The sequence below is a fragment of the Hesperophylax consimilis genome, chromosome 20 (genome assembly GCF_061612785.1).
Source record: "Hesperophylax consimilis isolate HC1 chromosome 20, BYU_Hcon_1.0, whole genome shotgun sequence".
In the NCBI taxonomy this organism is placed as follows: Eukaryota; Metazoa; Arthropoda; class Insecta; order Trichoptera; family Limnephilidae; genus Hesperophylax; species Hesperophylax consimilis.
In genome coordinates, this window is record NC_142855.1 from 9,703,275 (window position 1) to 9,726,590 (window position 23,316).

At 39.0% G+C, this 23,316-nt stretch overlaps 1 protein-coding gene across 1 annotated transcript in view; it reads right to left on the reverse strand.

Moving 5' to 3' along the window:
- Window positions 1–5,927: 5,927 nt before the first annotated feature.
- Window positions 5,928–23,316, reverse strand: part of LOC149414042 (uncharacterized) — a 121,881-nt gene continuing 104,492 nt past the window's right edge. Inside the window, exons 6-12 of the mRNA XM_089643965.1 lie at window positions 21,547–21,708; window positions 21,173–21,380; window positions 20,423–20,564; window positions 18,799–19,043; window positions 16,214–16,488; window positions 12,773–12,952; window positions 5,928–7,675 (exon numbers count right to left, since the gene is read on the reverse strand). Coding sequence (XP_089500091.1) covers window positions 6,503–7,675; window positions 12,773–12,952; window positions 16,214–16,488; window positions 18,799–19,043; window positions 20,423–20,564; window positions 21,173–21,380; window positions 21,547–21,708 — 2,385 coding nt within the window. The 3' untranslated portion in view covers window positions 5,928–6,502. The remainder of the gene's footprint in view (window positions 7,676–12,772; window positions 12,953–16,213; window positions 16,489–18,798; window positions 19,044–20,422; window positions 20,565–21,172; window positions 21,381–21,546; window positions 21,709–23,316) is intronic.

A 23,316-nucleotide genomic window follows, 5' to 3' on the forward strand; every position in this document is an offset into this window, starting at 1 on the left:
AAATTTGAACAACTAGATGTTATACAGAATAGAGCTATGAGATGTATACTGGGAAAAGGCAAATACGCAAGCATTAATCAAATGAGAGAGAAGCTAAATTGGATTCCAATAAAAAAGAGACTGTTATTTAATGTGTTCATTTTTTGTGTATAAAGTCATGAACAACCAAATGCCAAAATATTTTAAGGATGAAATTGTTTTTAAACTTTCCCTTACTGTGCTAAAAAAATCCACGCGTTCCGGTGCTGTGTAATCAATATACATCTCAAAATAAGCGATTTAATATCGGAAAAATATGAATATTCATAGCAAATCGCTTATGTTTATTATATTTTATATAAAAAAGTGATAATAAGTGTAATTTAATTGCTGAAAACACGAAACCATCGGCAGATGCTAAAAACACGTGCGAGGGGTCCACATCTAACGACGGTCCGCAACCGACTGGCTGGCGGCTAGCACACACACAGCTGTGCGGTCGTAGGTATCGATGGTCTAAATCAAAATACAACTGCGGACGTGTGGATTTCTCATGTTCTCGCATAACGAACTAAAGTGGGACATCAATAGCGTGTCATTTCCTCGCACACTCTTTGCGTAACAGTGTCACACGGTTGATTGTATTGGTGTATTTGCTCTCGATTTTTAACAAAAATCTCTAATTTTTAATTGAATTTGAAAACTATGTAAAATATTATTTTTTAATTCAGTGCATAAATGTATAACGGAGGAATACCTAAAATCTGAATCCAGAATTTATTAAATTTATAGAGTTACATATTAAAGTTATTAGAAGCAATGTGTAGTAAATACACACCACAGAAACCAGAAATGTAAATAGAATTAGATTGCCACATATGAATAAATCACAGAACTGCCTAATGTACAAAAGACTAAAGATATATGATGAAATGCCTGAAAGTCTGAAGAATGAATGTATTTAAAAAGAAATGTTATGTTTATTGTTAAAATATTTAAAGTTACAAAATGAAATATTATCTTGTTTATATTCAGATGTTGTCTGTTATCCTCATTCCGTTCCGATGTACAATCCAAACTGCTTTCCAGAACCACCAAGGTATTAGTGTACAAAACACTAATTAGACCAGTGCTTACGTACGCAGCTGAGACGTGGGTTCTAACTAAGAAGAATGAGCGAGCACTGGACGTTTTTGAAAGGAAAATTTTGAGGCGCATCTTCGGACCGGTTCTAGAAAATGGATTTTGGCGCAGACGTTATAACAATGAGCTCTATACTCTGTTTAAGGAGCTAAACGTCACAAAGTTCATAAAAGTGGGAAGACTTCGGTGGCTAGGTCATGTGGAGAGAATGACCGAGCATCAAGAACCAAAGTCCCTGCTGAGCTCAAGACCGATAGGGAGAAGGAGCCTGGGAAGGCCAAGGTTAAGATGGAGCGACAACGTCCTCAAAGATTTGTCTGCCTTGGAGCTTCGAAACTGGAGAGAGCTGGCGCGGGACCGAGATGAGTGGAGGAAGACTCTTGAGGAGGCCAAGCAAGACCCACCAGGGGTTGTAGAGCCAAAAGTGATGATGATGATGATTCAGATGTTGTATAAACTAACTCAATAAATAATAAAAACAATCAATGGTGACTCTTATGCAATAATAGCTGATGTTTTTAATATGCCTCTATTGAAATTTAAATCTGTACTCATTAAAAATCTCAGTAATGCTTATATTAATGAGATTACTGCATAACAGGCTTTTTACATAGTTAACCTTCCAGCGGGCGCGCTGTCGTAAAATTTATGACAGACGCGCCTTATCGCTTCTCCCACTCTTACCACTTAGTGGTAAGCATCGAGCTTCGAGCTATGCTAGAGTCAAATCAAATGTCAAACATTTACCGCAAGATATAAATGCTTTTCTCAAAGTGAATTACGGTCAGGCAGTTGAACCGATAACAGAAGAAGAAAACAGCAGCTTTCCAAAAGGCGGTGTTTGTCGGTTATGTGCACTGGATAAGAAAAGATCCTCAGCATCAATGAAGTGTTGCCGTTGCCAGTCCTTTACATGCAAGAACCATTCTTCAGTTGAGGTGGTTTGTAACAATTGTAAGGATGAGAATATTGATTCTGACTAAATAGGTCGATAAAATATTTTGTTTTGAAATATTAACAAGTCATATAATTTTTAATTAAGTAGTGCCTATTATCATTTTTCATATCCTTAAAGAAATTCCCTAACATTTGTATAAAGAAAACACCACTTACATGGAGAAAACTCGATGACGTAAAATTTACGACAAGCGCCCGCTCAAGGGAAATTTTTCAACGCGCCCGCTGGAAGGTTAAATATAAAAATATCGGATAGCAATGTTTTTCCCACAATACAATAGGACTGACATGAAAACTGCACGACATGATTGTATATGGATTTGTGTATATCGGATTGCCGGATCGGAAGACGTGGCTTGATGGAGAACCTTTGACCTCTCCAGCAGACCTCTTGGACCTATCGCCTTACACAGCAGTGGGAGGTATGACTCTTTGACAGACCCAACTGTTCAAATCGCAAGTTCGCCCCACTGTTGAATTTGGCAACCACTTCTGGTCTCCGAGCTCCAATTTATTTATTAATTTATTGGACAATTTGTATAGTGCCGCTTTTGTGAGATATCACCTCAGGGGCGCTTTACAGTTTATGCAGGTATTACAAAAATAAAGTGAAGTTAAGTTAAGTAAAATGAAGTACAGCAACAGGTGACACGAAGATAGAAGATGGATACTCTGCAGCAAGAATCCTAGGTGGTGAAGAAACTGGACCAGCTGCTGCAGCGAAAGAGTCCACCAACAGTGCCAGCACGAGGTTCGTCAAGAAATACCCTTAACACTGTGCAGAAACCGGCGGTTTATAAATTCTGGGTTATGGACCTTCTCATTGGAAGGAGGGAGGAAGACAGTTTTGAGGGAGAGAAGGAAGATATCGGTAAAGTGTGAAAGTAGAGACGTCTCATCCAGTCTGCGGGGAGTTCCTCGACACACACAAACCGTGCGGAGCAAAGAGAATAAACAGTGTTATCTCAAGTGACCTGTCAGGTAATAATAATAATATTTTGATGATTTGTATGGCTCTGTTTTTGTGCAAAATCACCTCAAGGGCGCTGTACAAATATATAATACATTTCTACAGTGATCTATGTTATTACTAACTATATATGGAGATAATATACAGTACCATATTTACCTGGTAGGTCACTTGAGATTAACATTAACTAATTGTTTATTAGCAAAATTTAGATATAGAATTTAGGACATAATTGTTAAATTGGATATAGTTGGACTTTCTCTCAGGAATGGTATATTTAATTTAAGGGTATGACAGCTTAAAGAGGTAAGTTTTTAGTTTAGACCTGAATTCTGTTGGACTTGTTATGGATCTTAGTTCCGGAGGGAGTTTACTCGAAGCCTTCGGCCCAGATACTCCGAAAGCGCGATCACCAAACTTAGTATTTGACTTGCGCTTAGGTTCCATCAGTCTGCCTACAGCTGATGATGTTGCTGATCTAAGAGTTGACTGTTTAAGAGCAGAGTGTTTTCCGGGACGCATAGTACAGAGATGTAGGGTGGGGCCATTTCATTGATGGATTTAAACACCATCCAGCACAATTTGTACTGGATTCTTTCAGGGCACTTGAGCCAGTAAAGGTTACGAAGGTGTTCCGAAATATGCAAATATTTAGTAACGCCAGTTATGAGCCGTGCTGCTGCATTAAACACTGATTGAAGTTTCTCAATTTGATATTTTGGAAGGCTGGCATAAATTCCATTGCAGTAAACGAGACTATTTAAGAGTTGATAAATAGTTTTATTGCTTCTGTAGGAAGGTTTTTTTTTTTAATCAAATAAATTCAGTCAGCATCACGAAAAGATAGACCTGCCCATAAGGATGGAGGGAAGTGGTGTGTACCTTCCAGCGATATGTCCATAAATGAATCTGACAGTCTACAGGCAACTCGCATTGTAGAACCACTATCCAAAATAAAATCTGCTTATAAATGTAGTCCTTTTTACAATGGTGTGCAATTAGCTCGCTGCGTAATACACGCAGTTGAGAATCCCATATCTTTGGCTTAAAATCGAATATTTTGTTACAGTATTTAGTTGAGACACTTTTACAAATGTTTTATAATTTAGTAATAATGAACATGTGAGAGAACGCCTCGCGCATAAACGTCTGACAATGGACTGCGCTGCAAACTGTTACCTTATTTTTTTTTTACTCTTTACCAACATTCCAATGACTTGAATACTCTGCTGTCTTTTTTTCTATATATTCCCCTACTAGCGAAGTTCTCCATCATTACACAAGCAATATTTTCCTACTATAATGATGGTATGTAGTATGAGTTTTTAAAAATATTTAAATAAATCATTTGCTTTCAGGTAAAAAAAACCCTCTCCATAGAAAACCGTATTCTGCCACTTGAGGAGAAAAAATTAGAACACAAAGTTAAGAAAATTGACCAAAAAGCAAAGAAAATCGACTTGGAAGCAAAAAGAAATCGACTTGGAAGCTAAGAAAATCAACTTCGAAGGTAAGAAGATCGACTTGGAAGGTAAGAAGATCGACTTGGAAGCAAAGAAAATCGACTTCGAAGGTAAGAAGATCGATTTCGAAGGTAAGAAGATCGACTTGGAATCTAAGAAAATCAACTTCGAAGGTAAGAAGATCGATTTGGAAGCTAAGAAATTCAACTTCGAAGGTAAGAAGATCGCCTTGGAAGCAAAGAAAATCGACTTGAAGGTAAGAAGATCGCCTTGGAAGCAAAGAAAATCGACTTGAAGGTAAGAAGATCGACTTGGAAGCAAAGAAAATCGACTTGGAAGCTAAAAAGATTGACTTGGATGATAAGATGATCTACTTGGAAGCTAAGAAAATTGACTTACATGGTAAGAAGATCGACTTGGTAGCAAAGAAAATCGACTTAGAAGCTAAGAAAATCGACTTGGATGGTAAGAAGATCGACTTGGAAGCAAATAAAATTGACTTGAAGGTAAGAAGATCGACTTGGAAGCAAATAAAATCGACATGGAAGCTAAAAAGTTAGAATTAGAAGTTAGATTTAGAAGTTAAGGGAATCGAAATAGAGCTGAAACCTAAGAGAGTAAAGTTAGAAGAATAGTGGGAATTTTTTAACAGAAGAAATTAAATGAGATGGACAATAGTTGCTTGGAAGATGTTTCGAGCACCCAACGCATATGTGAACTAACAATCTAGCTGACGATCAAACTGTTGTCAGCTGTCGGTTGCTTACTGTTGTCAGTGACAGTCAGAAGGACAATTTAACTGTTCAAAATAAAGACAATATAGATGTCAATCGAACTATTATGTATCAGCCTTCGGTTGAAAACTGTTGTCAGTAACAGTGCCTATCAAAAAGACAATGTTTCTGATGCTGACATTGTTATCATCTGTCTGTTGTAAACTATTGTAGCTGATAGTCAGAAGGAAAATCTAGCTGTCGATGTAACTATTGTCAGCTGTCGATTGCAAACCGTTGCCAGTAACTGTGCTTACCAAAAGGACGATCTTGCTGTCAATCAGAAAGCTGTCAGTTATCGTTGAAAATGCCTACTGTGATTTTGCATCACTCACTCACCTGTCAGTTCCCAAATAAATGTTCCACAGATAAGACTTAGTTATTACTTACTCTCCACAGAAAAAGAGATGTGCCATGAACTGTTGCTAGTATTGCGCCGCAAGTGTCACGTGTATCGTTCCCCCATACCGCTACTGCTTGCGTCTATACACAGGCCCCGCCTTTATTTCTACCTACACGCTGAATGCATAACTTTCATTAGCTTCGATAGTTCATGCAGTTTGACGTATGACAGGCGACATTCAGCACACGAACATGACTCATCTCCTACACATGGACAATGAATGAACTGTAATGATTGTTTGCGCTGACGATTGAACAGTATTGATTGATCGATTGATTAAGGAGAAATAAAACACAAATCATTGTTTACACACATATATTACATAACACAAATCAGGCTTAATTAGCTTCACACAACGTCCCGTCTCTCGGGGATCATTAGTTCTTGAACAAAGTCACATTACATATCTGCCGAATTTAACAACGATTTTAAGTAGACCGGAGATGATCAATATCAATTGTCGATAGTTGCCAATTTACGTCATTGTTTACAGAAGCAACTGTAGCAATTTACAATCGAGACTTCCCAGACTATGTTTTGATAGTTGCAGCAGAATGATCATTTTGTTGTGCGATTGAGAATCGTTCGTTCAATTGCTGTATCTATCGATCTCTTTCGAATTCAGTTTCATCGCGAATATCCAGAGTTATGGAAAGAAAAATCAAGAGATTATCATTTTTTTAGCACATTTTAGGTTGCATTTCTGCAGATATTCACAAAACATCTGGAGAAAAAGTGTTAACAGGTCGATTTGACAATTGACATTGACTATCTCCGGATCCCATTAGACTTAGACACTTGGTATCTGCCGTAATTAGTTCTTGGAAGTGGGTACTTGATATCCGCCGAGTTTGACAAACTGCGAGTAGAGTGCCAGCTGGTGGTCCGATATGGGGGGGGCCAGGTGTCCCAGGCTGCCGTATAGGGCGCTCATGTACAGCGAGGGGTCTAGAAGCGGCGCTCGACCCCCGGGGGCCACGCTGCCCCCCGCCCCTTGCAGGAGGGACGCCATGTTGCTCCCACCACCCGAACTCACCGGCGACACGCTTGACGAACTAGACACTTGATAATTAGGGATTATGAGTCCCGAATTGGACGACTTGTTCGGAACACTGCGCGGGACTAGCGGCGGAATCGTCGAATTATGATGATTGTTGTGATTCGCGTACATACCGCCTTTGTTTGACATGAATTTTCCAGTTGACGAGCGCTTTTGGGGCGTCCGATTGATGTTATTACTGTTGTTACTGTTACTGCTGATGTTATTGTGTCTACTGTGGTTCTTGTTGACGAGCGTTATCTCGAGCGCAGAGTTCACCTGGCGAAGTTCAGGCGTGGAAGTACGGCGAGCAGAAAGATTCTGCGGCTGCTCCGGGGCACCGGGAACGCGGACTATCTCCACGGCGGGTTTAACAGTTAGATCTAATACGTCCGCAGCCGTAGCGGTTCTTTGAGCACACGGAACTTTACGGGGTGCGGTACCTTGCAGCACATGGGGGGGAGGCATGAACGGATCTTTAGGGTTACCATAGACCGTCTTTTCCGGACTGGACGTGCCGTATATAGACTTGGCCTGAGTTACGGGAGGGGGAGCGTAACTTTCGGCATTTGTCGCAAACGTTCCGTAGACTTGCAAGAAGTGCGCTTGATTCAAGATCTGCTGTTGGAACGCCGGGTCGAGGCCAGGCCAACCGCGCACGGCTGTTACTTCAAGTCCTCCGCGTTTCAAAATATCCAGTTTTTTGCGTTTGGACGCAGTCTGCGGACTTTCCGGTGACTCATAGAGATCTAGATCGATGATTTCGGGGGACTTGGGCTTGTAGGGGACCTCGATCAGGTCATCGTCTGACGGGGGGTTGTGTGGTGGAGGCACGGGGGTGGGCGTGCTGGAGGAAGACAGCGAGGGGGGGGAACCTTGCGCCTGGCGCCGGTCCGGCTTGACGCGGACACTGCGCAGACTGGAGGGGCGCGATCTGGTTGGAGTCGCCTGCAAAACAAATAAAAACAGTTTAATAATAGTGTCAACAAGTTCAAAAACATATGCAACAACACAACCATCCAAGGTGATACACCAGCGTTAACATGTGTTCATTTACAGGGTGTTCGGAAAAAAGTGGTACACGCGGGAAACTCGGGAGTCTATGTCTTATGGGGCTGGTTCTATGCTTCGACGCATTTTAGAACAGCTGACTGATTTTTTCAGGTTTTTGATGTAAATAATTCAAATATTGAAGACAATATTAGCAAAACAGAAAAAGATACGGTCACATCTGCTCTACCAACTGAACTAATGTGACCCTATCTCCTTCGGTCATATTCAACTGTATCATACTTCGAATAAGAACTACCAACATTGTCTTCATTTTTCTCACCGCACATTTTTGAAAGAGATAGGGTCCCATTAGCTCAGTTGGTAGAGCAGTGCCCCGGCAAGGCAAGGGTCCTAAGTTCGAGTCCTAGATGTGACCGTACCTTTTTCTGATTCTTCTGTTTCAGATTTTCGTTTATGAATCACTAATATTGTCTTCAATAATTAAATATTACAATTTGAGGTTATACTCATTAAGTTATTCCAAAAAAGTAAATAATTCATACTTCGGTATCCATTTACACGAAAATAAATAGGTACAACAAAATCCACTCCAAATGTAATGTAGAAATGTGATGTAGAAAAATTATTTCCTTCAGGACCTGTGTCATCTTTTTTTCTCTTCAAGTCTTTTATAGAGGAGAATTATAAAATTTAATATTTTATACAGGGTGGCGCAAAACTACCGTTATGGTTTGAATGTTTTAAATTTATTTATATATATACATTTTTTTTTTCAGAATTTTGTGAAGAAAACTTGGGGAATTTGAAATGAAACACTACACAAGAGAACAGCAATCAACAATTTTTGAATTTTATTTTGAAAATCAACGGTCAATTGTTTTGATGCAGCGTGTTTATCATCGTTTTTTTAATTTTTTTTTCATGTTCTCCATAAAACGGTTATACATACACCAATATATCATGGAGAAGATTACAAATTAAAAAGTTTACAGAGGCAGTTTTACTATTTTGTGACATGTGTTAAAAGATAGTTACTGAATTGTCTGTAGGTGACATTGAAAATGTCGATGGCTAATGCAGAATCGTTAAGCAGTTGAGTCGCTCTGTTTATTGGCGCGTTCTGATAGGCAGAAGTCCTCGCTTTCGGAGCATATAAGAGTGCATGGGATCTCCCTCGAGTATAATTGTTAGGGACATAAAAGTTAACCTCTTTCAACATAGGCGGATTGTGTATTGTACCAGAGATTAACTTCAAAAAGTGTTTGCCTAAAAATATTTTTCTGCGGGCTTCTAATGTATTGAAATCGAGCATTCCTGTTAAGAACAAGGATGGATACAGGAATGGATAGTATGTATATTCCCTCATATACAGGTAACGCATAAACCTTTTTTGTACTTTTTCTATTTCTAAGATATGGTTTTGTTCAGAAGGGGCCCAAATAATGGAGCTGTATTCCAGGATGCTGCGGACAAGTGCTTCATATGTTCTCCGTATTGCAATTCCATTAGTAAATGATCTCGCATTACGAAGAACAAATCCAAGCATTTTGTTGGCGCGGGAGACAATATCATATACGTGGGATTTGAAAGAGAGATTTGCTTCGAAGATTACCCCAAGGTCACGAATCTCGTTTTTGCGTGTTAATATATTTTTATTAATATGATATGGGTATTAATGTGCGTACTGGACCTTCAGCACCAACAATAAACAGCCTGGTTGCAAATTTTCGACAACATGGTACAGGAAGACACCTTCCATGTACCGGAAGACCACGTACGGTCCACACAGAAGAAAATATCCAACATATTGTGGATAGTGTGCAGGACAGTCCAGAAACATCAACAAGAAGACGTTCGACACAACTGGGGCTATCGCGGAAGTCCGTTCAGAGGATTTTGGCCACATTGCACAAGTTCCTGTATAAGGTTCAGCTTGTGCAAGAATTGAAGCCGATAGACTACTAACAACGGCTTAATTATGCCATTTCATTCCGACAAAAAGCAGAAGAAAATCGCGATTTCATTAACAATTTGATAATGAGCGATGAAGCCCATTTCAAATTGAATGGTTTCGTAAACAAGGACTATTGCAGGATATGGACTACGGAGAATCCAAGAACAGTTCATCAGCAACAATTACACCCACCTAAGTGTACTGTTTGGTGCGGTGTATCGTCTGAAAGGATCATTGGTCCATATTTATTTGAAAATGCACACGGCGCCTCAGTTTTTTTTTTATTATTTTTATTTGGTACAATATTTTTAACATTTCAAAGTTTTCCAGTAATGTTGGCCTCACTGGGTGGCTTGCCCGTGCTGAGGCCTTCATTTTATAATATGAAAATATAATCTACATAATACATTTAAAGAGAAAATAATACATTTAATATATAATCTTGTGTGTTTGTGAGTGATGTGTGTTTATATTGGTTTTGTGTGTTACGTGTAGGTTTTATTTTTATTTTATGCTGTGACATTTTGGTAATATTGTCTTTTTTGTTCTTTAATCCATTTTGTAATTTTGTGTGTGAATTTATTTTTATTTTCCTCAATTTTAATTTCAAGTTTTACACTGTTGAAAGCTTTTATAGCATGGTATTGGTAGTGTCTTTGTCCAAAGCTTGAATTTACTGTCGGAGTCAGTTACTGGTCTGTTAGTGTTATTTTGTGTATGTTGAAATTTATATTTTTTGTCGAAAATGTAGTTTAGTAGTGTTTTAAAGTATAATTGGCGTATATCTAGTACGTCACAGCTGTTGAATATTTGGTCTGTATCAGTCAGTCTATGTTTTTTTAGTATTACCTTTAAGATCGTTTTCTGTGCGGTTTCTATGTAATTGATAGCCGAGTTTGTTGCTCTTCCCCAAGCAATAATTCAATATTCTATTATTGATTGGCAAAGTGCCAAATATATTGTTTTCAATTGTTTTATTTTATATATGTTTAGGAAAATGTGTATTGTTTTGAGAAGTTTATTTGTGATTTGTTTGATGTGAGGTATCCATCTAAGGTTATGGTCAATTACGATTCCTAGATACTTTATTTGTTCTGTTTTTTCTAGAGGAGGGCAATCGCAGATGTTGGTGTTTAAACATTCGTGTATTTTTATGGTGTTTGTGTTGTTTTTTGGCTGTCCCGTGCTATTTATACTGTATGTTGTGAATTTTGTCTTTGATGTGTTAAGTGTAAGTATGTTTGAGTCTAGCCATGTTTTCACTTGAGAGATTCCCAAATTCGCTACGTTATATACATTATTCCAATCCTGAGATTTGAAGAGTAAAACTGTTAAGGTTAATGGTGCTGAATATCGAACGATGCTAGACAATTTTTTGAGGCCAGCTGTAGAAAACCATCCACAGTTGTGGTTTCAACAAGATGGAGCCACAACCCACACTGCAAGGGGCACAATGGCTCTGTTACGGGACCTCTTCGGCAAACGCATTATTTCACGCAGAAGCGATTTCAATTGGCCCCAACGTTCACCGGATTTAACAGCGCCAGACTGTTATCTTTGGGGTTATTTGAAAGAAAGGGTATTCGTAAATAAGCCAGCGACCTTATCACAGCTAAAACAAAATATTCGCAATGAAATGCAATGAAAAGTTATGCAAAATGTACTGGAAAGAGCACGAATGTGCAAAGCCGAAAATGGCCAGCACTTGAGGGATATAATTTTTCACACTTAAGCCAAAAATATTCCCCATTAATATACTGTGTAACAAAATAATAATAATAATTAACCATTAACCGTTTGAGTGCCAAAAAATTCATATATTTGCTTGTAAAATGCCACCAAAAAAACATTATTTTTTATGAAACTATATATTTTTTTAAAACCCCATAAATTCTTTGAATTTTCAAGGATTTCGATAAATCAAAATATGATATTGGTTTAGAATCACGCGGAGGAGGATCCCGAAGTCCAGGCGTTTCGAAAAAATGAGAATTTTCGTTAGAAAAATTGGTTCCGGGAGGTAAATTTGAAAATGAGTAATTTCCGGTGTTACTCTCCATTTCTTGGTCACGATCCGAAGAATTACCGGAAATTCACATCCTGCGGTTGGGAAACACAGGTATGACATCACGGACATCACTCGCATCAGAGCTACTCTTACTCGAACTTGAATTAGAGGAGTGGAAATCGTCGCTCCCGCTGTCAGACATTTCAGAGGACGCCCTCGACTTTCAATTAACTAAAATAAAAAATTAATCTCAAATTTAAACGGTTTACTACGATCTTACAACTATTAAGATAATATTAGAATAATATTTACCAACGCCGCAGCACCACACCCGACGTACGCGCGAATCAGAACACGACTGACGCAATCGACGGAAATCGACGATCGGCAATCTTCGTTAAAACACGAATCGACGAAAGTCGACGATTGGCAATCAAACGGTTAAATAACAAAGTTATTACACATTCAAACCATATCGGTAGTTTTGCGCCACCCTGTATATATTCTAAAACTAGAAGGGATCAGTGATGTTAGTTCCTTGTGTTTTAGTATATTCCATTGAAATACTGATAGATTAAGGACGCCCGTGATGTAAAGCTTGCAATCTGTTTGTTACGAATCTGTGGAATCTATTCATTGGACCTCTGCAGGAAGTCTGGGGTTTTTTCAGGTATTTTGGGGCTCCAAACCAAATTCAACTGAAGGGCGCACTTCCGATTTGTACTAGATGCAGCATCAGGCACTGTACGGTACTCCCAGCCAGAGATGTGCAAAATGGGTACCCAAAACCATTTGAAATGCAAAATGGAAATGGGTCAAAACTTTTCCATTTGAAAATGCAAAATGCAAAATGGTTTTTAGAAAAGCATTTCAAATGCAAAATGGAAAATACCCATTTTGCATTTTGCATTTCCATTTGAAATGGATTTATTTTAAATAAAGCACATCTCTGCTCCCAGCTTCTCAGAAGCTAATTGACTCTGGCTTGGATGGAGATGGTGACTTAGAGTTACACCAAGCATATCAAAGTAAGGATTGTTGGGAAGATTGATGTTGGAAATTTGGGTACCTTATCAGGCGTGGCAGCGAGGCTGCCGCCTCCATTAAGCTGACTGTCGGCCAGGAGCTTTTCGGGCGGCACCAAGCTGATGTGGTTGACTCGCGGTTCCTCCTTTGGCTCCGGATCCTCGGTGAGGCCAGGCAGCGAGTCCAGGAACTCCTGGTTCAGATCTGCCGCCGGTCGAGAAACCTGCAAATATTACATTTTATTATTATTGTACCATTCCATCATCATGGTAAAACCTTAACAGCTAGCGAGCAGTTAACAATGGCGTGCTGGTACCAATCCTAGTGACGCACTTATGTGGCAGAGGAAATATGAAAGTAGACTGAATGCTGTACAAATGAAATCTCTGAGGTGTATGTGTGGTAAAACCATGTGAGAAATGTGGAGATTTGCAAAGAATGATAATAATGATTTATTGTCTTCTTTTCTTAGTAACATATAGAGATAATGATATCCTCACTGGGATCTGAAGTGCTGAGGATTTCATTTACATATTATAATTTAATTATAAGAAATTTATATTACAACAAAGTAACATATGAATTTAATTATAAACATATATCATGTAGTAATTTTTTTTTTAAATAATTATAAAATAAGTAAGATAGTGTTTCTTTGTATAGTTCAGTTTAGTAGATTCGGTTTTAGTCTGTGTTTGATATCAGTATATTTTCTATTTCAGATCTCCCTATATTAACCGTTTGAGTGCCAAAAAAATTCATACAGTTGCTTGTAAAATGCCACCAAAAAAAACATTATTTTTTATGAAACTATATATTTTTTTAAAACCCCATAAATTCTTTGAATTTTCAAGGATTTCGATGATTTTTGCGGTGTTTTATTAAAGAATATTGGTTTAGAATCACGCGGAGGAGGATCCCGAAGTAAAGGCGTTTCGAAAAAATTAGAATTTTACGTACCGACGTACGTGCGAATCAGAACACGACTGACGCAATCGACGGAAATCGACGATCGGCAATCTTCGTTAAAACACGAATCGACGAAAATCGACGATTTGCACTCAAACGGTTAAGTATCCAGCTTTTTATTTGAGATTTAAATGTTATAATGTTGAGGTTTTTGAGTGAGAGTGGTATTTTATTGTAGAGTTTAATACTATGAACCAAAAGTTGTATTAGTAGTTATTTGTTGGATAAGTTTTTGACCATGAGATCTAGTGTTTCTATTGTAGGTGTTTGTTGTTATTTCTTGGGTTTTGTACTTATGAATGTAAATGAGTATAGTTTTAGAATATAGTTGTTTAATTGACATATTTTTTTAATTTTTTTTTTATTTATTCACATTTAAACCCGCTAAACTACTTATGTAGTTTGTCAGCAGGGACATAGAGACAACATTTATAAAATCATAAGATACAATTTGAACGGTACATAATTACATAAATTGGTTACATTGCAGAAAAGTTTAAATAGCAGCATAAAAGCCTTATATAATAAGCAAGTAAAAATAAATGTATGAACAAATTAGTATTATCAACAAGTACATCAATAGTTTCATAAATAGAGGTAGGTAGTCAGGTATTACAAAATAATTGTTTTTCCATTTTCTAACAATATGAATTCCATTTCAGGGGCATCAGTATAAATCATTATTATCCAATAACCATTTCCTTAGATTATATTTAACATTAGCAGTATACATGTTATTATTTTTAATTGTCATTGGTAATAGGTTAAAAATTTTGGGTACTATATAGTTTAAAGTTCTTTCACCATATTTATTAGTACATTTCGGAACTACCAGTCCTTCATTTTGAGTGAATCTTGTGTTATGTTTATGGCAAACTCTTTCCCTATACAATGAATCAGACAATATAACATGTTGACTTACAATATTATAAAACAATAATCCTCTGACAGGTAAAACATTCAGGGACTTGTATATTAATTTAATGTTACTTCTGTGTTGATTGTCATATTTATGGATTAACAATTTTATAATGGAGTTTTGTAATGTTTGTATATAGCTTATATTAGTTTTACAAGAATGTCCCCAAGAAGTAATTCCATAACGTATAGTGGATTCAGCCAGAGATAAGTAGATTAACTTTAAAGTACTTATAGGCACGAAATATTTTATTTTATAAATCCTACCCACAATAGCTCGTAGACGTTTACAAACATTAGCAATGTGTATATCCCATTTCATGTAGCAGTCAATAGTAACACCCAAATATACATAACTTTTGACAAAATCAATGGTTTCACATGAACAGGGCTGTGCAACATTTTTATGTATGCAGTCAAATGTGTGTGTATATAATGAAGGAATTACATTACATCTGGCGTGTGGAGATCTGATGTGCATAATTTTAGTTTTTTTGGCGTTTATAAAGAGGCCTGCATCATGCGACCATTTCAGTAGAGCAATAAAGATATATATGATGTTAAGATTGGTGAAGATTTCGTCAGTGCTAGTTAATGCAAGGCTGATGTAAGCGTACTGGGTAAGATTAAGAAAGGAACGCTTAGATGGTTAGGGTATGAGGGTATATGTATGAGACTATGGGAAGCGAACACAACAACGACCTTACGACCGAGTACCTCCTACTGGCGGCTCGTCATCATGATTGATGTCGTGTATCCATAACTTATGGGCCGACCTAACCGGAACTGATTTATTCCGTTCCGGATTGCCTAAATAATGACAGCTCGACGAGTGCTTCCGTGTTTGCTCTCCCTCCACCTTCTCATTAAAATATCAAAATTTAATTATGATTGTAAAAATACTTGTAAGTAACTTTATAAGCATTCTTATTTGATACAATCCGATATAAACACCATAAGACGAAGTATGACTGAAGCAAGGAGTATGTGCCATGAACGAGTTGCCTACGACTGTGGACACACGGCATGTTGACGCAACAAGCTTCCTTTAACATTGTCCTTGATATTTTCCCATCCTATTACCTACAAGTACCTGTCATTATCCGACAATACCCACGTTTGTGTGACATTTACAACAATAAACTTAACTGTCAAATCAGTTTATTGATGAAGCCAGTGTGATGAACATCTCTTTATGATCAGTGCTTTTATTGATATCAACTCGGGGTAGAATACTGTGCCGTGAACATATTCGGTTCCCTCAGTGTGTTTCTTACCCAACCCAGATGTTGTGGAAGTTGCGTGTGCAATAAATCATCTCCTGTGAGTGAAACCAACCAGCAACATCGTTGACGAACATAAAAGGGGTAAGTCGGATTCCTTCCTTATTCCCTGTTCGCCATCTCTAACCATCGTTGTGTCAACTTCAAGTTCACAATTAATTTTACAGTCCATTCTTGATTCGCCTTGCGATTACACGGCATAAAGGTTAAATAGTTAGTTAGGTAAAGTTATTCCAGATGTGACACCTTGTCGAAGCAATGGCTCCCGGACACCAATACAACAAGAGGGAGAAGAAGAGATAACTGAAACTAACCTTCACATAGTCATAACCTTCTTTAGGATATGCGTCTTCATCATTCTCCCCGAAACCGCCGTCCAAAATATTGGAAGGGTCGAAATCGTTGGGCGCCGACGGCTTCTTGTCATCTTTGACGGTAACCACCAGCTCCTCCTCCAGGATCTTCCGTTTCACCGTCTCGGCGCTCTTCTTGTCTCCGTTGAGGCTAGTCTCCGACTTCTTCTGGTCTTTCCGCTTCCCGGGCGGAGGGGTCTGCAGGCGTGGCACCGGCGTCTTTTCAGTGGAAGAACCTTTACCGGAAGAAGGAACAAGATTGTAATATCCTTGATATTAGTGTATGAGCTCATAGATGGCACTAGATTAGTCTGTTAGGTTACCCATAGATGGCATTAGCTCTCGAGAATAATAGGATAATAAATAAGGTGAGAAACTCAGGTCGGCGGTCCCGATTATTCCAACTAGCTAAGGACGGAATGTTATGGAGAATTTGAACAATTCTTCAAATTTCAGAGATAATTTCAAGTTCTGTTATTATTTCAGTTCTGTCAAGCAAGTAGCCTATAATTATAAAGTAACAGAACTTGAATAGGACTTTCATAGGACCCGAAAATGAACATTGAACAAATTCTGTGAAATAACCCATCCCATGATATAAGAGGAATTGTCAATCACAATAAAAGTCTTAAGTGGAGTGTTATCGATGAAGAGATGTTGCATAAACACATCATGATCGAAAGCACAATGAAATTGGAGATGTGGGTGATTGAGGATGTCGCTAGTTGTAGGCTACAGGCATTGGCGGTTCTTCCCTTAGGTCAATTGGCGTTTGACCCCCCAAAATTATAAGACAACAATGATAAAAAATTATGTGCATCGAAACAACTGGCCTTATTCTTAATTTATTTGAAATGTACCACGAAACAGCAAAGCTGCGAGCTGCGGCGGAGAGTGACGAGCAGTGACATCTGTTGTCTCTAATAGAAGCTTTCATTCACAAGTCCACGCAATTCGCTGGGTCAATTTAAAGAATGTCTTCTTTGGCATCTTCTGTCCCTATGCACGCCATAGAATAAACGAGATGGCACTATGTCTTTCGTCGAATTAGTTCCCGAAAAAAGCTTAGGTCATGGCCGTGAGGGAGACAGCACGATGAATATTATATGTTTTAAAGAGATGGTGAGATAAACATATATCGGTTTTTCATTTTAGACGCTTGTCGTGTGTGGAACAATGCTTGTTTGTCAATGGTGTAGTTATTTCCAATTTACTATATTAACATAATATGTATTTAGAGTCTCGGACTTACAAATTGATAAGATAATAATGTATGAGAATTTTTCAGATAAAGATTTAAAGATTAGTCAAACATTTTTTTCAAATGACCTACCACGACTAGATCCCTAGAGCCGTCTCTGGTACAGGTTAGAATTATGGGTTACATAGACATTCAAATTAATAGACTTGCCCAATATGAAATCTGGGTATCATTTCGAAGAACTGGATTCAAACCACGTGACACCAGGAGGGTTCGAGAACGCTTTGCATAAACTACGACATCAGCCGTACGTTGACCACCGAAGAGGGCACAATAAAATAACTAGACAGAAAGGTTTGCAGCGCAGTCCACTGTGGAACTTTTCTGCACAGGATTGAAATGTTTGTATAAATCAAAAAACCGAACAGCTTTCAAATCAGGTTTCAAAGATAAAAATGGATAAATTATAACACGATGAATAAAATAAATATGTTTGCAAGTGACGAAATGAGAAGCTAGAATAATATTAAGATACATTACATCCTTGCCAAGGGAATAAAATATGTTTTAGTATGCTAGGAGAATTTTGTGATTCAGTCGCATACATCATTTTGGCAGGACTATACGTTGATTTACATACAAAACGATTTATGATTGAATCCGCAACTTCAGATATCCAGCCAAGTGCTCTGTACCACTGAGCTGCGTAGCTAATTACTTCAGTCAACAATTACTGCTTATTATATTTTTTCACCCGTAAACAACCAACTTTATTTTTGTAGGAAAGGCTTTGTTAGTGCTAAATTTCCCACTAGATGGCGTTGAGACATATTATATCTACATTTGTTGGTGAAATGTTTTGACTTTATAATAATTTGTTATCCTTTGTGCTATGCATAACAAACCTTGTCTTATAAACATTAGTTTATCATTAAAAAAATATTAATGGAGTTGTTTTAAATTTAAAATAAGTTAATCCTTTCTTCTCTCCAAATGAGAATCCAATGGAGCTTTCAATAGGTTTATATTAGTAGAATGGATGACATGTTGTGGAAGTTAGTTCCATGTTTCCACTACTCTATATTAGTAGCATTGATGACATGTTGTGGAAGTTAGTTCCATGCATCCACTACTCTATTTGCAAGGAAGTGTTTCCTAAGATTGGATGCAAAAGGTCTCCACGGAGATGTAAATTTGTGTTGATGGTGAAGATTTGTTGGAAAGATCTTTCATATGTTATAAGTCTCAATCAAGTCACCCCTTTCTCTTCTCTTTACGTGACTGATCTGCGATGCCAAATAGCCTCGTGATGCCTGTGTGTGTGTAACCCGAGTTATTTGTTTACCTGTGAGTCCGTCAAGTTCACGGATTGGCGAATCTGAGATGTCTATCGTGGCAATGGTGACAGCCTGACTAGCCAGCCCTGCGAGGTGCTGCTTCTTGCGAGGGGGGCGCACCAGCGGAGTGCTAGCCGAGCTGCCGGTGCCTGTAGAGCTGCCGGGGGGGGTGCCCTGCGACTGTGCGGAGCCCTGGGACTGCGGGGTACTCTGGGTGGTGCGACGCTCAGACTGCTCCAAGGGTAGCAGCAATCTGGACAGCAAACAATACAACACGTTAATATAATCTATATTCCACAGTGAAGTGCTAAAGCATCCCTCAAGGATCAGTTCTGGGTCCAGTTCTGTTTATTTTTTACATCAGAGAAATCTGGCTGTTTCGCAGATGATACAAAATTCTTTGCCAACCCACATATACATCAAAACCAACTGCAAAATGAAATATATCAATGGACAAAGGATTGGCTTCTAAAAATGCACTCTCCTACATATTGGAAAAACTAACCCTAAGCTTGGATACAAACTAATGGAATACCTAGGAGACTTGAAATGGAAACTGTATATCGCTGAGATTGTCAAAAGAGCAAATTTAATCAGGAAAGCCTTCCATGACCTATATGTGCGACCTCTTCTGGAATATGCTTTACAAATATGGAGTGCATAATTTGCAAGAGATATAGATCTATTAGAGAGCCGAGATGCAGAGACCATTTACAAACATACCAGAAGCTTTGAAATACCGGCAATATGAAGATAGACTCAAGTAACTAAGATTACCAACTTTGACTACTCTGGCCTCTGACCTATTAAGAGAAGGTTAGAGTATTTCCGCTTTGCAATAAAATCTAAATAAATGGAATCTTTGGAAGATGATAAAATATACTTTCAAATTTTATTATTAGTAATAAACATGTTTTATGAAATGTGAAAAATTTTAATGCAAACATTAAAAACCAATTAAGGTTGTTCAATTTGCGTTTTTTGTTAAGAGGAAGCTACAAGCCAAAAATGTGTATATTCTTGGTTTACCTTATACTGTAGGTAATAGGCATTAAAATCGCTTGACAAATGAGTCTAGAAATGTTCGATTTCAAGCACAAAACTGGTTTTTATTTAATTTGTAAATAATTTTATAAGAAAGCAAAAAGTTAATCAAGTGAAACTGTCACAAATAATCTTAGCTATAATACTGTATTTTTTTTAAGTTGTTTCCTTTACGCATTCATACATTTTATTTTTTTAAAAAAATTTAGTAGTTTACATTTATATTTTTTATTGAGTAATTTATTATTTTATTTGTATTCTACTGAAGCGAAACGATGGGAAAACTTTCAATTTATCTAAAGCAAATTTTTTGGTATTCATAATGTACACCAATTCGTTATAAAGATTAATCAAAATAGTGATTTGGCATTAAGCTTCATCTTAACTAAAATTATTGGTAATGAAAATTAATTGAAATAAAAACACACTTATTTTATTAGACAATCGTATTATAAACCTCACTTCTGTCGTTTTGCCATACAAGAACTTTTATGAAACCATACGAGTTGTTCCTAAACGCTAACGAATTATCTTGAAGGGTTGAAAGAAAGAAGAGAAAGGTTGATTTAGTATGAGCGCAATACGCACCTTTCGTAGTTGCGCCTTGCCATGGTGGCCTGGTGTCCAACGGCGCCCAGGGACCCCAAAAGACGCCGCCAGCCGCGTGTCCTCGTCACATGATCGTAACCGCCCGCTCGCCTCACCGACTCATACACGCGGTGCAGACTCACTGGAAACACAACGCAACACATACCGGTTAGTCAATCTGTACATGATATCTGTGATAGTTGTGGGGTTCAACAAACTAGATCCAATAAACACGCTGCATCGAATTGAAGAACGGAAGTAATCTTCCATTGATATGCTTGGTGTAAGTGACCAGCTCAGGAACGGGGGCTCCATCGAAGCCAGGGTCAAGTTAGCCTCTGAGAAGCTGTTTAATTTGGTCTGGAGACCCAAAATATCTGGAAAAAAAAACCCTCAAATACGGAGATATGTTTGGTAGATTCTCCTATCTAAACAAATGGACTGCAATCTTTAGGGCTGCGGCGTGAGATCGGAATGTTGTCCTTGTTCTACCGGTATTCCAATGCTCTGAGATACTAGCTTTATTGATCCTTTCGGCACTGGTTCATGGTCAGGAAGCACGCCAAATGCTCACCCAACATTTATACAGAATTGACATTTGTCAGATGAAAATAGGTCATTTCTACGACTCGTTCTCGGCTGTGGAACAATTTGCCGGTCTCTGTGCTTCCTTACTCCTGCAACATATACTAAGGTTCACTCCTTCCTTTCCTCAGAAAGGGAAAATTAAGTGACAGTAAGGTAACTTACGGTCTTTGCCCCTCGAACCCAAAGCTCGTGCCTGGCTGCCGCCCCCGCGCTGGTGGAAGATGCGCAACCGCCGCAGAAAGGCGCGCTCCTCGCTCCCCTCCTTCTCCTCGCCCTTCTCCCTCTCCCCTCTATCCCTGTCCTTGTCAACCTCACCGGGCGACATGGGTGACGGCGCGGAGGATCGCAGGGAGGAACGGGTCGTCTGTGGCTGCAAAAGAATCAAAAACAACGTTAAAAACCCATGTTATACAGCTTTTTCATCAGTTCTATCTGTTGGATTACAGCTTCCATAAATTAGGTATGTTGGGAGGCTATATGATTGTTGTACACCAGTGGCTACAAGAATCAGTGCTAATAGTGGATGGTATACTCACGGTGCTGGGACGGTGTACACTGGCGCCGCTGTCGCTCTCCGAGGACTTGGAGGCGGAGCGAGCGCGCCGCCTGCGTCCCCGGCCCACGCGCCCCTTCAGCCGGGGGGCCATGTGGTTGCACACAAACTCGTGCCCCTCGAGCTCGGGATACTCGAACGTCTCCTACGGACGAAAACAACATTATTATTTATAATCAAACACTTCCCTTCAACACTTGAGGGTTGGGCCATGTCAAGAGAGAATAAACAAAAGGAAGTAAAAAGAATATGGCATAATCGCTGAGATTTTCAAAACAGCAAATTCAATAATATATTGGGTTATTGGGTTGAGGATCGCAATAAGTTAGTCTTTCTCCAGGTAAGCTCAATACCTTTGCACGAAGATGTCGTCTCCCACCCGGCATGCAGCTTGAACTCTACCTCCCACCCCAGAAGATAGGTGGAAACTTGAGTGACAAACGGTAAACGTGGGAAATGCCCATCTCATACAGGATAACCCCACTGAGAGACAGCCTGGGTTCTCAACTTGGTCCGCCATCAATAGGTTAAGGTGCTCCCATAGCCGCTGTGCCCACATGATGGACAGATGCCTTAAAGAGTCGGCGATGTGTGAATGTGGTGCGGTGCAGACCACCGAACATGTGGTCAATGAATGCCCGCTCTATTCATTCCCCGGCGGGATCGATGAGGTCCACATGGCGACGCCTGAGCCCTAGACTGGCTCGCAGACCTAGATGTCCCCCTCTGACCCCCCCACCATACGAAAGAAGAAGAAGAATAACATATTTAATCAGGAATCTCTTCCTTGACCTGTCACCGGACTTGATATATGCGACCTCTCCTGGAATATGCAGTAAGATATAGAGAGATTACAGAGACGATTTACAAAAACACCAAGAGCTTTGAAAGACCAGCAATATGAAGATAGACTCAAGGAACTAAGATTACCAACGTTAAAAGAAAGAAGAGAAAGGGGTGACTTAATTGAGATTTTCAAAATTTTATCTGGACATTACAGTTGCCCTGGCATCCCATGTCACGAACGGTGCCTCTGCGATACATGGTCGCATCTCCCAGTAGGTATACCTTACCCCAGCTCTAGGGACTCTGCTGCAGTGGACTTACTTCTGTAGCAGCCGCGACACCGCTGCTAGGATCACCATATCATAATCAGACTTACGAAACATCAATTGAAATATCGACCGTTGATAACTGCTGATAATACGAATGTGAAGGAATGCAGGATGATGCAAAACGTTCATACAATGAACTAAGTCAGCAGTCCTGCGGGTTCGACGTCCAGACGCTGCTTCAACCCGTGGAAGACGAGAACAAAGGAATCAGCACGTATATAAACGGAGGAGGACCTAAGTGCATCATCACTCTACTCGAGAAGTCTGACTCGAGTAGAGTGATGATAGAGCGTAACAGAGGAGCGTCACGCCTCGCTCTTTCTTCACCTCATCGCTACAGGACCTACACCCGGTTTTGCACAGACTACAATTATGGACTCCTTGGGATTCACCAAGAATAGACAAAGCTGCCCACAAGGGCGAGGGGAACAAACCGAGTTACACAGAGCAGGGGGAGTGGCGTGGGGGTGTCAATAAATGAATCTGACAGTATACAGGTATGTCGCATTGTAATATCACCATGTAGTTTGCGTAATTAAAATCTGCTAACGAATTACACACTAGTTCTTTTACAATTGCTGGCTGCGTAAAAAAAAAATTTATTTAACTGTATCAATTTAATTCCTTGAGGAAAATGA